Genomic DNA, 16,737 nt, shown 5'->3' with positions numbered 1-16,737 from the left:
TTTGCTGAATGCACGTAGGGACACTACTCGCAGGTCATACTCTGCTAAATGGAAGCGTTTTGAAGCATGGGCTAATGACAAAGGAGTGAATGTATGGGATTGCAAGTTATCGTCTGTGTTTGAGTTCCTTCTGTCTCTAAAGGATGGGGGACTCTCTAATTCCTCTATTAAAGTTTATTTGGCGGCTATTTCAGCCTTCCACCCTAAGATAGATGGGAAAACGGTTTTCTCCCACAGTTTGTTGAAATCTTTTTTAAAAAGGGTTGTATAACATGTTTCCACAAGTCAAGGAAATTGTTCCCCAATGGTCACTGCAAGTAGTATTGGCAGGGCTTATGAAATCGCCCTTCGAACCGCTGGCTACTTGTGAATTAAAATGGTTGTTCTGGAAAGTGGCTTTCTTGATCGCCATTACATCTGCCCGCAGAGTTAGCGAGTTGGCGGCCCTCAGGTGGGATCCTCCCTTTTTGAAGGTCCATCAAAATAAAGTAGTTCTGAGACCTGACCTTCGTTTTAGACCCAAAGTCTCCATTCAATTTCATACCTCACAAGACATTGTCCTGCCTATCGTTTTTCCTGACCCTTCTGATAACTCTGAAAGGGCATTACATTCCTTGGATGTGAGAAGGGCTATTTTGTTTTACCTTCAACGTACTTCACAGTTTAGATGTGCCAAACAACTGTTTGTGTGCTATTATGGGCCCAGGAAGGGAAAAGCTGCTACAGCTCAATCAATTTCTCGTTGGGTTACTCAGACTGTTAGGGCTTGCTACTCGCATGCTAAGTTACCTTGCCCTTTGGAAGTAAAAGCTCATTCTACCAGGGCGCAAGCTGCCTCTGTGGCCTTCCTTAGGGGCGTGCCCTTGCAAGACATCTGCAGGGCTGCAACGTGGTCGTCTTCTGACACGTTTGCTAAGCATTATGCACTAGATGTGTGGGAAAGGAAAGAGGCTGCTGTTGGTCAAGCAGTACTTCAGTCTCTTTTTCAATGAGAACACATGCCCGCCTCCTGGGTAAGTGGCTTGTGAGTCTCCCATGTGGGGCTGCACAGAAGACGGACAGTGAAAACAGAGTTGCGCTTACCGTAACTACTGTTCATTTATGTCTTCTGTGCAGACACACAACCCTCCCTCCTACCCCGCTGTGTTCTTCCAGGTAATGTGAAGGCATTCGGCGGCAAAGGAGAAACTGAGGGGAAGGGGGCGACGTCGTCCAATGTCGCTCGGGCGGGAAAAGCCACGCATGCGCATTGGTGCGTACGTGCGCCCCCTAGTGGACGTTGGCTAGAAAAGAAAAATCTGATCGGCAGGCCTGCACAGGCGCAGTCCCAAGTGTGTCTGCACAGAAAACATCAATGAACAGTAGTTACGGTAAGCGCAACTCTGTTTTGTGGATTCCATTATACATTAGATACCCTGGATTTCCATGCCATGTTAGCTGCAAAGTCTCAATCCAATTTTGTGACAGGACTAATGGTTGAATACATTAGAACAGAATGTTCTCTATTAAGAATATTTGAGATGTGTAACAACATATTGTCATCTATATATGGATAGCAGCAGAGGGTATTCAGGACAGCCTGTACATTTACTGTATGTTTGGAAGGCCTCAGAGACCTCCATTTTCTCATCAAGCATTTACAGAAGTCTTGCACAGCAATTATGTTGGTGGGAGACTGCTTAGTGGTGATCAGATAGATTAGATTGGCCAAAGTCAGCACATAGACTATCACTGCTTTTAGGATGAGAGAAGACCTGAAAGTAATTACGAAAAGCTTGCCTTCTACCAGGGTCAGGATATATGTTGCAGCAAACAATACTTGCAATAGAATCTAGAAAGATCTTGCTTGGGGGACTTTGAGGCAGTAACTGATTTGGAACCTCTGAGCTTCCACAATTGCCCTTTCTACCCACTGCTGCTTATTGACAGTCTATTCTTGTATGAATAGCTGATGATAAAACAGGTTTTTAATTCTGATCTCTGATCTTTTCATTTCCAGATCCTTACTTGAAGGTACTTCATCTCCAGTTGTGTTTTGCCATAACGATTGTCAAGAAGGTACCATACTTTTATTTTATAACTGATATTCTTTTCTACTGTCTTACAAGAAAATAATGTAGTCTGTTTTAAAATAAAATTACTAGCACAAGGTAAAAAGGATCTTTAACCCCATTTAAATGTCATGTACAATTAATTTTTTTTTGCTTGATGACAACTTTACATGGTTCCAGCATCTAATATAAATGGGCCTTCAGTTGCTTCACCTACAGTGTTTGCATAATGCCAGAGATCCATAGACTAGCTAGATGTTATGCTAGCATTCCACGGTTGCACATTTAGCAGCATTGTATGTATAACTGCTCAGTTCTAATTTAAATAAGCTGCATGTGTACAGTGTCACTTGAGCAAGTTCCTCTTGTCTGCCAGTATTGTTTAATTTTCCCTCATATTTGAGGCACTGGGTTTAGACCCCATGGTGGTTATATTGTGAACTTTCTGAATGACGTGGCATGGAGTTTACTGGGGAAAGCATTAGGAGTGGAGTGAGGGCTCAGAAATTACCACATTAAGTCATGCCATATCTTTATACTGTGCAGCTAGGGGTATCATGTTAGGCAGTTAACTAATCAGATATTGTTGGTTAATTACCTATTGTTTGACTGTGGACAAATATTATCAAACATTATATGAAGTCTAGAATGACATTGTGTAAATATGGCAGCTTGCTTTTAAAATTCCATAACGTTGCCAAGCTTGCAATAACTGCAGGAATCTTCATGTATGAAAATCTGGGCTGAAGTCTGCTTAGCACAGCTACCTCTGAAAACTGACTTAGCTGAGAGAGCTCCAAAGATCTGTGACTGACCCAAGGTCACCCAGCTGGCTTCAAGCAGAGGAGTGGGGAATCAAACTCAGTTCTCCAGATTGGAGTCCCACTGTACACTGCACTTAACCACTACATCAAGCTGATTGAATGGCCCAAACAATGTATATAATGGGGTAGAGTGGAAGATAACTATGGCTGTATCAACATTGCCATGTTTTCTGTAGCCCCACCAATTTTATACAGCAGGTCCTGTCATGTTACGCAGTGTGGTAATGTAATACAGCATGTACCATACAGTACTGTTGCCACGGTAGGCCTTTGGATATATAAGTGGTAAGATTCTTGTTCCAAACATTCCATTACAAAGTATGACCAACAAGTAGATCCAGACTTGGGTTTGAAGATGGAAGGGTGTATATATAGACAGGAACCGGCTTGATTCTTGATTTGGTGGGGTCAACAGGGCAGGGAGCATGTTTAACCCCAACCATAATGCTAACCCAGAGTGCACTCCTTTCTTGATTATTTCAGTGGATTGATATCATTTCTGGTGTTCAGAATATGTGAGTAGTGATCTCATAATTGTAGAGTCCTACTGGAAGCCCTTATTTGTCCTCCTTTCTGTCCAGGAAATATCTTACTGCTTGAAGGCAGAGAAGATTCTGAAAAACAAAAACTGATGCTTATTGACTTTGAATACAGCAGCTACAACTATAGGTAAATTTGTTCTGCTGGACCTTCCTTTTGGCTTTTAAAAAATGAATAGTAATAAATGCCTAAGTTGGTTTTTTTTGTCCTTGATTCAAGATTGCCAGTGTTGGAGTTGAGTAATTGCATCAGCATCATAGTGTTGGGGATGAGGTTTTCTCCCTGTAATTTTCTCATTGTAAACAATTGCTTCCCACCATCTACTTTACTTTCTCCCAGTGATATAAGTGGGATTTGTTGGGGGGAGATCTACATCAGAAAAATGGTAAGGATGGAGGTTAAAAAAACTTTTCCCAATGTCATGCCTCAGTCAGATTCCCTTCCCCTTCCCATGGTTGCTTAAAAATAAAAAAAACTAGGGTATGATATTGATGTCATTTAGTTTGGCCCTAAAATGTGATCATTTCCATGTGAAATGATACTAGAAAGTAGCATCAAAGGCATCTGCACAAATCAGCCATCTATTCAAATTAAAGACATGGAGAAAAAGTTACTGTACCATTATCTTTATCATTTTTATGGTTCAGTTTTCATTCAACAATATGACTGATTGCATTTTCCTAAAAACACCAGTGAATTAGTTTTCATTGCAAGCTATCAGTTTTCACTGTTTGCAGAGTCTAGATCTTCCTGGATGTGCAGAGCATAGAGCTTGTGAAAGTAATGATCTTTAACTTGTGACTCTGATCCTATGAGTTATTTTTCTCATATCAGAGTTGGGGACTTAGATTTTGATGCTGTCACAATTGGCAGCCTAGTATAAGCAAGCCCTCTGTAGGAGCCATTCGCTGTCCTGTGCTGACAGTTGTTTCCTATTACAGCATAAAAATGCTACACAAGAACGTGAGTTGTGCTATTTTTATTTATACATTTTATCTTACCTGTTGAAAGTTCTCTACAAATGGAGGGAAATGGCAGAATTCTGCTCTTAGCTTTCTTGGTAGCTAGCAAGTGATACAATAGGTGACTTCCTTGGTAAGCAGTGAGTGAAACATTATTTGGTTTGGCATTAGGATGCCACTTAACTGCACTGTTGGTTTGCTGCAGCTAAAACACATTAATAGGATAAGTACCAGTCTTTGAAACTATGCCCCTGTGTTAGAGCAGGGGGGTTACTGGTGGGTTTGTGTGTAAATTGAAGGATCGGTGACGAGACCCAAAATTAGTTCTGTCCAGAGTGCTAAACAAATTTGTCAGAATTTTTTCTGCTTAAGGTTGAAGCCAATGAACAGCTTGTTTTCATTAATTACTTGCAATATATAATTTCAGGACTTCTTCCCATTTTTTCCAAAACTGTAGTGATAGTGCATGCTGTTAGAGGCAGAAGATTTTTCACTGCAGTGGAACATTAGACAATTCAGTGTGGAGGTCTGCTAAATACTTGTAGTAGAGCTTGTACTATGTATTTATAAGTCCCCAGGTTAAATCTCTAGCATCATTAAAGGATTTCAAGCCTAATTTAAAATTAACTTTGGGCTTGTAAAAAGGACATTCCTGTGCTGAATCCCTTATAGCCATTTACGTCGGGATTGCTTGTTTCTATATTTGCAGCGTTAGCGTGGCATCTATCCAGGCTATAGATCCCTAGTGTGCTAGCACTGTACATGTAGGGCGACAGGATTTAAACATGATGCTGTCCACATGAACACCTCAATAGGGAAGTTTATTTTTGCCTACCCAGCAAGACTTTTAAAATTGGATCTCCTGTAGCAGGAAAGACCGTTACTGGGGAAAGACCGTTACTTGAGACTCTATTAAACCTCTACCAGTCAAGTATTGGACTCAAATGGATTTGGTTAACTCAAGATGAAGTCATGTTGTTACACTGATGAGCTATAGCTCAGTGATGGATTTTACACCACATATATAAGGTTATCATTCCAGTTGCTGGTATCGCCAATGAAAATATCTAGTGCCAGAGAGAATAGGGGTAATTGGTAGCACCAGTCATCTGGTTGATATGACATACCTCCTTATACCTATATTTCCAGCCTGAATTTCTAGGGTAAGAGATTACTTGAACTTGTAGCCCTATTAGTAGCCATGATATTTTAATGTCAGGTTAATAAATTTTTAAAAAGTTTGTAAGTGTGTCCATTTTTCTTAAGTTTTGAACATTCTTACTCTAGGGGGTTTGACATTGGGAATCACTTCTGTGAATGGATGTATGATTACGTATATGAAAAATATCCATTCTTCAAGGCAAACTTCCTGAAGTATCCCACAAAGAAGCAGCAGGTAAGCCAAGTACAACTATTTTGAAAGCCTCCAATTTAGAACTGAAACGTGTACAGAAGGGTTTTTAATTCCTGGGCTTCAGGTTCACAAGTCATTAGAATTGATCATAATGTTGATCTTACAGTATTTATAGCATTGGTCATTGTACTATTGTTATGCGCAAATTTTGCGCTTCTGTGGTATCTTTCTCTCAGCCAATCACAATGACAAAAATTAGTCCCGGAGTCCTGTTGAATTGAAGCAAATGGATTGTTTAATTAAACAATGGATGAGCTCCCCTTTACACGAAAGTAAAGGGATTCCCTCGTGCTCAGTGCTCATCAAAGCTACAATAGAAGTGCAAAGCAATTAATACCCTCAGGTTAATTATGATAATATTACAATATTCTAATATTTGTTATCTTATTGGCTCGTAGTCTTTGACACAGGTGTCTAGGGTCAGTCTGATTGGAAGACGCAATTTCTGCGTCGGCTACCTACTTGGGGGAATTCCAAATTTTGCAGCCCCTTATCTTGTCCTTGCGCTTGTCCCCCTTGGAAGGACATCTTCCCCTTTTGCTACTGTTACCTTCAATGGCGCCATGGAGTCTCAATTTGGCAGCCTTGGGGCCTTCAGATAACTAGGGTCTGTGGGCAGAAAGGAATGTTCCCCCAATTCTGCATTTTCTCCCATTTTTGCAGCCTTGAGGGAGATAATGCCACAGGTGTCCAACCCAGCTTGCTGCATAAATCAGTTTCTACAAAAGGCTCTCTTGTATTGAATCCTATTGGAATCCTATAGGTTAATATAACGTGTGTAATATTTCTACAAGTGCATCTCCTACAAGCAATATATTTAGTCCTTACAGAGTTTCAGCTTACATTCTTCTTTGGTCTTCTTGTTTCAAGTGTCATATTCTTACAGGTTGCATTACAAATACTACATTGGCTCCTGAGCATAGAAAAAGTGCAAGGCATGTAATACTGAAAGGTACAGAATACTGAAAGGCACAGAAGTGGTATATAAAATCCCTTTCTTCAAATCCATATTCCTCACTATTATGAGTACAGGTGTGCGCTTCGAGTTTCCAATTTGGAAAGATTCGGGGTTCCCGAATTGGCCCCAGCATTGCTGTGCAAGAAAAGTGTTGCTGCTTTCAAACGCTGCAGCTATTTCCAGCTACAGGAGGGGGATTCTTGTCAGGGTGAGGGACTACGAAACAGCCTTCTTGAAAGAACTGCCCCCCCCCCCAGGGTTCTCGGTCCTTCACCACTCCCGGACAGATGGTCAGGAAGGGGGGGTGATACTTATTCGAGAGTCTTTCTCCTTCAGGCCACTCCCCACACCAAAGATTACTGGTATTGATTGTGTTAGCCTGACGTGGGATACTGAGGAGAGTTCAGCTATCTGTCTGGTGTGCAGACCGCCTAGCACACCAGCAGCTACCCTGCCAAGCCTGTTGGATGTGGTGGCGGGCTGGGCCTTGGAGCACTCCAGGTTATTGGTCCTGGGTGACTTCAGCGTCCATGTCGCTGATGCCTCCTCTGTACAGGCGTCGGACCTGATGTCATCCATGGCAGCACTGGGACTCTCCCAGGTTATTTCAGTTCCCACGCATCAAGCCGGCTACATGCTAGATTTCATCTTTGGGATGGGGATACAGGTGGATCTTGATGCCATTGAAGCGGTGCCATGATCAGACCACTTTGTTCTGAAGGCTCATTTGGGAGCACCAGCCCCCTCCTGCATAGATGGCGAGCTAATTTATGCTCGCCCGCAGAGACTAATGGATCCAGTTGGTTTCCAGGATGCTCTACGGGACCCAATATCCCCTGGCGGTTCATTGGATGAGCTGGTGGGAGACTGATATGACTGTCTCTCTGAAGCCATCGACGAAATCGCTCCCTGTCACCCTCTCCATTCCCGTTCTAGACTGGCCCCTGGTATATGGAGGAGCTATGTCAGATGAAGCGGGAACTGAGACAGCTTGAGCGAGTGTTGCGGCGGAATCAGGACAAAGAGAGAAGATCATCTTATAGAAAGTTTATGAAAGCCTATGAGGGGGCCCAACTGGAGGTTATTATTAATCAATCATTGAGCTCTGGGGTTTTCCCTGAAGCATTGAAAGACGCCGTGGTGAGGCTTCTCCTGAAAAAAACATCTTTGGACCCCACCAATCTGTCCAATTACTGACCAGTCTCAAATCTCCCATTTCTGGGGAAGGTGATTGAGCGTGGGGGTGGGGGGTGGAGCAGCTGCAGGTTTTCCTGAAGGATACTTCCACCCTGGATCCATTCCAGTCTTACTTCCTCCGGGAACACAGAATGGAGACAATACCAGTCGCCCTCATGGACGAGCTTTGCAGACATCTGGATCGAGGTGGGTCAGCGCTGCTGATTTTGTTGGATCTTTCAGCAGCGTTTGACACAGTCAACTATGAACTGTTGACCCACCGCCTCACTGATGTGGGGATCCAAGGGACTGCCTGTCAGTGGCTCATCTCCTTTCTCCACAGTTGGGGACATAGGATGGCGCTTGGGAAGAGCTTATCTGCTTGCCAGTTGTTGGTGTGCGGTGTCCTGCAAGGGGCGATACTCTCCCCTTTGTTATTCAACCTGTATATGCGCCCCCTTGCCTAGTTGGTGTGAAGTTTTAGACTGGGCTGTCACCAATATGCGGATGATACCCAGTTGTATGTGTTGATGGGCGGCTGGCCTGAGTCTGCCCCTGATGTTCTAGTGAGAGATTTGGAGGCAGTAGCTGGCTGGGTAAAGCAGAGCTGGCTAAAGTTGAACCTGGTAAAGACGGAGGTCCTGTACTTGGGCAAGGGGGTGCCAGGTTTGGGAATCTGACTCCCGACCTTTAATGGGGCACCATTAGCACCTGTCTCATCGATCTGAAGTCTTGGAGTGATACTGGATTCCTCCTTACCAATGGAGGGCCAGGTCATGGCAGTTGCCCTGTCTGTGTTGTTTCATCTTTGACAAGCCAGGCAGCTTGCACCCTGTCGACCCATGACCTAACTACAGTGATCCATGCAACGGTCACCTCTAAAAACAGACTACTATAACTTGCTCTACGCAAGGCTTCCCTTGGGCTTGACCCAGAAATTACAGCAGGTCCAGAACTCTGCTGCACATGTCCTGATGGGCGTACCATACAGGGCACACATCACTCCAGTCCTGCAGCAGCTGCACTGGCTCACCGTGGGTTCCAGATCAAGTTCAAGGTTTTGGTTTTAACCTTTCAAGCCCTAAACAGACTGGGACCAGCATACCTGCGGGACCGCCTCTCCCCATATCAACCCTGGAGAGCACTAAGATTGGCGAATAAGAACCTACTGGTGGTCCCTGGCCCCAGGGAGGCCCAGCTGACCTCAACCAGGGCCAGAGCTTTTTTAGTCCTGGCCGAAACCTGGTGGAACTCCCTGTCGGAGGACATCCTGGCCCTCCAAGACCTTATATCTTTTGGGTGGGCCTGTAAGACAGAGATATTCCACCAGGCATATGGTTGAGGCCAGTCTTTGATTGTTTTAGGAGCCTCTCTACCGGTCTCCCCCCAGGGGGAGCGATGAAATCATCTGCCCTCCTCTACAAGCGCAGTCACTGGAATATTATTAACTGTGACCCCCACCTCCCCTCTTTGGTTTACGTTATGACTGGGGAAATTGGAGGGGGCGCCATCTGAGATGTTGTTCCATATGTATTTTGTGGTTTTTGGATTTTAAATGTATATGTTTTAATGTGTAGTGAGCATTTTATTGTAACCTGCTCTGAGCCTGTTCGTGGGGATGGCGGCTAAAAATCGAATAAATCAATCAATAAAATAAATAAAATCACCTGTAAAGTGCCGGCGTTTGAAAGCAACTTTGCAAACGGCAAGAAAAGTGCTGCTTTGAGTATGTGCATAACAAAGCATTTAAAAACCTGGATTTTTTTCCCGCTTTGGGTAAATCTGAAGTAAGAAACCCAAATATTTTCAGGTGCACACCTCTAATTATGAGTTGTGTACCAACAACTTAGAAGCTGCTCCCGAGTCTCTGTAAAGTGTGAAATGAGTTTTCTGAATTTTAGCATGTGCTTTAAGAGTCCCCCAGGTAACAGGGGTCTTGATTAAATTATTCAAAGCATCTTTTACTATCAGGATACCTCTTTCCTCTTTGTGCATGGGTGATAATTCATCTATTTCCACCAGAACACTGAATTGCATTTTTGAACAGGTATAGGGAATCTTGTCTAGTCTGGCAGATTTGATCTTAGTAGAGTTTTGAACTTTGAACAGTGTTACATTGAATTAATATTGTGAATACTAAGTTGTGTGCTGCCACTGAAACTGTTCAACCATTATACTAATAAATTACTTGGTCCAGGTTGCTGTTTTTACTACTGTCTTATGCCCTTTAGCTCCACTTCATCTCCAGTTACCTAGCTGCATCTCAAAATGGGTTTGAAAATCTGAGCAATGAAGATAGGTCCAAAATAGAAGAGGAAATGTTGATCGAAGTCAACAGGTAATCTTTCTTTTCATTCCGAATACAGTTTGTCTTTTAAGATGTGCATTGTTTAGACCTTTTTTAAAAAGATTGAGCAATGTTTAATATAGTCTAGCATTTCTCAAATTGGTCCAGGAGATCTTTGCAGGGGTGGAGTGTGAGTCCTTCTTATCCCATTCAGCTAATGCAAAAATTGAGCCCTTGCTGTTTTCTAGGAATGGCAGCAGTGTCTCAGTCTGAGGGAGAGGACATATGGTCAGCTGCTGCTTCTTTCAAAGCAAAGGGAATTTATAAAGCTGCTATGGCTTGCAGTTACTTATCTGTCCAGATCACATTGAAGCACTTGCTAGAAAATGTACTGATTGTTCACTGAAACCAATGGCTCAACCCTGGGAATTCAAATTAGTTGAGTGGCTTCAAGGACAGACAGTTCCAAAGCAGTTGTCATAATTATTTCAGGTATAAAACAAATGGTTTTCACTCTATTTTCCAATACAAAGAATTTCAACATAAAAATAAGAGACACTACTCTGCATCCATAGACAATAATAACCAATGGATGTGAAGATCACAGAAGCCTCTATAGGTTGAGTTGGATTTCATAGTCATGTCAGTGAAAGGCATTGAAGATTGTAGGTTCCTCCTACATTCCCTTTCTCCCAGAATCTGCTTCAGGTCCCAGAAAAGTGAGCTCATGACAATGCAGATCCAGAGGCTGCCATGGAGGAGGCGAGATGAAATCACTCTGCCTGAGGAGTGATTTTTCTCTCCTTCTGTTGCCCCAGTGACATACTCCTAACCTGCATGGTTATTAGTCCCTGTGGGTCTTGTGATTGGTAGGTGACGGGAAACATGAGAATGATTATAATCCCTGTATCCATAGATCACAGGAGCCAACTCATTATGTCAATGTGCCGTCAACACTATGAAAAGGGGCTATCTGGGGCATGTGAGGTGACAGTGAGGAAAGAGAGAAGGACTTATGTGTTGGAGGGGGGTGGGAATTAAAATGGGGCCATCCAGTTGCTGAAATTTGAGAACCACTAATGTGATGTAACCTCAGCAAAGTTGTTCATTTTCAACACAATGTCAAAACTACATGTTATATACTGAAGAAAATGGGGGACAGATGAGATATACTTATTAGCTGTGAACATTTATTCTAACTGGATGAGCTATTCAATCCTTGCTGCGGGATCATCTGTACTGGCCCTCTAGCACTGAAGTATTGCAAAGTTGGACTTCTTGCATATCCTGACCTAGGTGTGTAAGGAAGTAAAATATGCCATTTTGAATTCACAAGCTAGGCAAGAGCTAAACTTATATTCGATAATGAAATATTACATTGTTTTTGTTGTTGACAGGTTTGCCCTTGCATCTCATTTCTTGTGGGGTCTGTGGTCCATTATACAGGCAAAGATATCATCTATTGAGTTTGGATATATGGTATGTCTTTGTAACTCTATTTCAGCATTTGCTTTAAACCAGTCTTTTTAAGCCTGTGGCCACTACTGACCACAGTGGGGGGACGGGGGACGGGGTTAGCACAATGATAAAATGGCTGTCACATGGGGCATAGCCAACCACAAAATGTCAGGCAGTGAGGTTATACATCAGCGCTGCTTGTGTTACTTGATCTCACAGCAGCGTTTGACACGGTTGACTATGATTTGTTGGCCAGCCGCCTTGCCGACGTGGGGATTAGGGGGACAGCCTTACAGTGGCTGGTCTCCTTTCTCCAGGGTCGGGGACAGAGGGTGGCGCTCGGGGGAGATCTATCGCCCCGTCACCCTTTGGTGTGCGGGGTTCCCCAAGGGGCGATACTCTCCCCGATGTTATTTAACATCTATATCCGCCCCCTCGCCCAGTTGGTGCGGAGGTTTGGGCTGGGTTGTCATCAATACGCAGATGACACCCAACTTTTTCTGTTGATGGACGGCCGGCCAGACACGGCCCCAGACAATCTGGCCAGAGCTTTGGAGGCTGTGACGGCATGGTTGAAACAGAGCAGGCTGAAATTGAACCCAGTGAAGACGGAGGTCCTGCAACTGGGACGGGGGCTGCCCGATGTTGGGATCCAGCTCCCTGCCCTGGATGGGACACCACTGGCAACTTTGCCAGTGGTAAAGAGTCTGGGTGTGCTCCTGGATGCCTCCCTATCGATGGAGGCCCAGGTCACGGCGGTTGCCAAGTCTGCATTTTTCCATCTTTGTCAGATCAGGCAACTTGCCCCCTACCTGACATCCCAGGACCTGGCTACAGTGATCCATGCAACGGTCACCTCCAGGCTAGATTACTGTAACTCACTCTACGCTGGGCTACCCCTGGGCCTGATCCGGAAACTACAACTGGTCCAGAATGCGGCGGCACGGGTCCTGACTGGTATACCTTACCAGTCACACATCACACCTGTCCTGCGCCAGCTGTACTGGCTTCCGGTTGAATTCCGAATCAGGTTCAAAGTGTTGGTTCTTACCTTTAAAGCCCTGAGTGGGTTGGGACCGGCATATCTTCGGGACCGCCTCTCCCTGTACGTTCCCTGGAGATCGCTTCGATCAGCGAATAAATATTTACTTGTGGTCCACGGCCCTAAGGAAGCCCGCCTCGCTTCAACCCGGGCCAGGGCCTTTTCAGTCCTGGCCCCAGCCTGGTGGAACGCTCTGTCAATGGAAACCCGGGCCCAGCGGGACATATTATTGTTCCGCCAGACCTGTAAGACAGAGCTGTTCCGCCAGGCGTTTGGTGATTGAAGGGGGCGGTGCCATGTCGGCCTCCCACCTTTGGGGTGGGGGAAGGTTCTCCCCACCGCTGCACCTTGTTAATTTGTTTTATTATTTGTATATTGATTTTAGTTTTTGTTTTTATCGATTTTAACTGTTCACCGCCCAGAGCCCCTGGGGATGGGCGGTATATAAATTGAAAAAATAAATAAGTAAATAAATAAAAATAACTCTTCAGCATTTCAAGCAGAAACTCTGTTTAACAGGATACCTTTAAAAATGAACATATTAACTTCAGTCATACGATGAAGATTGTGCTGTGGTGGCAGCTGCTGCCAAAGCAACTAAAAAATCTGCACAGCACATTAGAAAAGCCTTCCTGAGCAAAAGCCCCACATGGCCTCACCCACTCTCTAAAAACATTTAGTGGGCACCATGAAATGCGTTAGTGGTACCATGGCACCAGCAGGTGGCAATTACTATATCCAGTCCAAAGTTATTCTCTCCAAAGCATGTCTTATTTATGCAACACTTTACTTATGCCCTAGTCAGCGCATACTTGGGTTTGCAGTTTGCTTAATGGTTTCACAGGTTGTGACCTATATAGAGAGCTATGCATTATCATTAAGACAGTTACTCAAACATCTTTTAATTAAAAGACAAAATGTGGATAGTTAATTAAATGTGCATAAGATTTTTACAAATTTAAGTAACATTATAACTTCCCATTCACCAAGAAGTGCTTATAATCCCCATGCCTACAAGTCCACTTCAGAAAATTATCTGCCTACTAGCATAGGTAAAGCCATAGTTAAAAATGTAATAAGAATTCAAGGGCCAAGACATGGGTCACAGAACTTAAAGTGCTGCTTCAGGCTTTTGAGATTGCATGCAGAGATGTGGCTGTACTATAGACTCAACAAGCATTAAAATCATCCCCCAAAACCCAGAAATAGAATTTCTGATTTTTGTCTTAGACTGAAGGATTTTTCCTCTCATTCGTTTAAATTCTGCTGGGCCTAAAAGGTGTTTGAGAGTCATGCTCTGTTTACTTAAAAAATGGCTACTGAAGCATTCAAACATTCCTGACTCCTTAAAATTAAGACTATTACTGAGTTGCCTTTGCAAAAGCTGCATTGTGGATGTGGCAACCTTTTCTTTAATTGTTGTTTTTAATTCTTAAACTTTGTTATAGTGTATGGCCCATTGGCTATTCAGCTGAATAAAGTAAACTAAGTAAACTAAACTGTTTACTTCTCCAGGCACCTTCCTGCTGGGAGATTGACTAAGATGTCCTTGCAATGAAACAGGGCCTCTGGGGCAGTCTCTCACTTCCTATTAGGGGGAAGAGCGAAGCAGTAATAGTCGCATGTTGCTTTTAGCATCAGTTGAGTACCTTGTATGAAGGGGGTCAGTGGTCTGATTTAGGGATGTGCGCTTCAGGTTTCTGATTCAAAAAAATACCCGAATCAGACCCGATTTGTAAAGATTCGGGATTTCCAAAATGGCCCCAGCATGCCTGGGCCATTTCGGATACCCCAAATCAAAGATTCCCGAAGCTATTTGTGAAGCTTCGGGACAAGGGGTTGAAATGTCCCTCTCCATGCAGCAGGAGGGAGAGGGACATTTAAACCACAGATCAGCTGTTTGTCGGGCTTTCCCACAAGCAGCTGAGTACTTTGAAGGGAAGGAGGATCTTGGCGCAGTAAACCCAAACAGGAAACCCGAATATTTTCAGAGTGCACACCCCTAGTCTGATTGAATTCTTGGCTATAAGTAACCAATCCAGCGACTTTAAATTGATGCTGCAGCACTAGTTATCATGTGTTTTACTTCAACTAAATCATAGTACAGAGTGCAATATATTTTAGTTAAGGATACCTATTTGACTTTGATGGGGAATAAAAATTATTCTTCTAAATTGATGTCAACATCATTTGATATTTAAAAAGACTTAACATATGTAATGTAATTGCATTCAAGAGTGGTTTCCAGCTGTTTAACGTTACTTTGGTATAGCAGCAAAGCAAATGAAATAACTGGATCACAAATCCAGCTGGGACAACTAGTAATGATCTGTGTAACACTTTGTAGATGAAATATGTGTTCATGTAGTACTGCATAAGTGTATTGAAATTGGGGCAGCATGCAACCAGTCTTGGTAATTTTAACTGTACAATTTTATCTCACTTAGGACTATGCACTCTCGCGGTTTGATGCCTACTTTGACCAGAAGAGGAAACTCAAAGTGTGAAGGCTGAAGACAGGACAATTAGTTTCTGTACTGTATAAGGAAGGCAGCTGGGCAGAAATTCCACTGTGCTTAGGCTACTGTAGTTGTAATGAAGGTTTTGCAAATTCCAACTACTCAGATGCAATGCTGAAGACTGCACAAAATGGCTGTTTACTTTTTTACAGTTTGATAAGTCTTTGGAATGAGAATTGACGGCTGCAGTATAATCTAACAGTGCAATATCAAGCTTTTAATCTAGAAGGTATTATGAGGGAAGCTTTCAATTTTAATGTGAACCATCCTGCACTTGAAGAGAAAACAGTGTTAACTGTGTGGGTACCTATTTTTTAACAAAGGCATTTTAGTGAATACTGTTAATGCATTGTATATGCTACCGGTTAATGGGGAACCACTAGATATGTGAAGGGAGAATTGATATACTGTGAAGCTTGGCTGAAAACCTGTTTGTGAGCTGTTATTCTCATAGGGGATGTCAAGCAATTCATTTCCAGAAAACAACTGGTTAACTAACACTAATGCATAATGGCTAAAAAGCAAGAAAGGAGCTTTCACAATCTGGCTTCTGTTCTGTTCACATACTGATATCTTGATGGAACAAGAGAATGCAGAGAAATCTCAGACTGGGAATGTAAGAGTTACCTTCCCCATTAGCTCATTTCACATCTTTGACCAAGGATGTGTATTGGCTGCTCAGCAACAATTCTACAGTATTGCATTATTTTTGTACAGGAAGTTCCCTGGGCTGGCAGCACTGGGATTGAGTGCCTTGAATTCCTCTAGCAGCCTCTCTTTGACTTGAAGGTAGAAAAGTGGGGTGAATGAAATGGGGAGTGTGCAAGAAACATGTTTGACCAATGTGGCATGCTGGTGCCTTGTGGGGGCACATTGCTCCTTGTTTAAACCCCTGACTTGCAGCTTGTTCTGCCAGATAAGTGGATGTCTCTTGTGCAAAAAAATTGACATAAGTGTGAACTCTACAGTAAGTGTTTATGTTCTTTTAAGAGCTTCTAGAAAAAGTATTCTTTGACCATTCTTATTTGACTTGTGCTTTCTGCTAACATGTATTGTATGAATAAATTTTTTTAAAGTCTTTGTTTTTTCAGTCTCTCTTCATATACAATGCAAGTTACTAGTTTTGATTTTGCTTAATGTACTAATCAAACGTGTAGCAAGAGTTGCATATGTCTTAAGGTTCTAGTAGCAGTTCTTCTCTTATAAGATTTTGGATACATATGAACTTAGCATATCAACTCAGAAAAGTTTTGTTCATGAGACAGAACTTTCATAAGTACTCCTAGACTCCTCTGGTTTTCCTCAAGAGTCATTTATTTCAAATCCTTTGTGAAACACACTGTAAGTGCCTGTGTGATTGCTGGGTATCTCTCCAGTTGCCATCTGCTGGTTAGATTTCCATTTATTTCTCAGTCATAGGACTCCAAAGTGGAGAGCAATAACTTCTGTAATAGAATATGCAGGTAAATTTTAAAACCTATAAAATCCTACAATATTTAAGGCTAT

General features: G+C 43.0%; 1 protein-coding gene across 1 annotated transcript in view; it reads left to right on the top strand.

Moving 5' to 3' along the window:
- CHKA (choline kinase alpha) overlaps positions 1-16,309 on the top strand; it is a 41,446-nt gene extending 25,137 nt beyond the window's left edge. Inside the window, exons 7-12 of the mRNA XM_054970112.1 lie at positions 2,000-2,058; positions 3,457-3,544; positions 5,665-5,773; positions 10,157-10,263; positions 11,610-11,691; positions 15,160-16,309. Coding sequence (XP_054826087.1) covers positions 2,000-2,058; positions 3,457-3,544; positions 5,665-5,773; positions 10,157-10,263; positions 11,610-11,691; positions 15,160-15,219 — 505 coding nt within the window. The 3' untranslated portion in view covers positions 15,220-16,309. The remainder of the gene's footprint in view (positions 1-1,999; positions 2,059-3,456; positions 3,545-5,664; positions 5,774-10,156; positions 10,264-11,609; positions 11,692-15,159) is intronic.
- Positions 16,310-16,737: the final 428 nt, after the last annotated feature.

This window comes from Eublepharis macularius, chromosome 2, assembly GCF_028583425.1.
Source record: "Eublepharis macularius isolate TG4126 chromosome 2, MPM_Emac_v1.0, whole genome shotgun sequence".
Classification (NCBI taxonomy): domain Eukaryota; kingdom Metazoa; phylum Chordata; class Lepidosauria; order Squamata; family Eublepharidae; genus Eublepharis; species Eublepharis macularius.
This window is presented reverse-complemented; position numbering and strand designations above follow the sequence as displayed.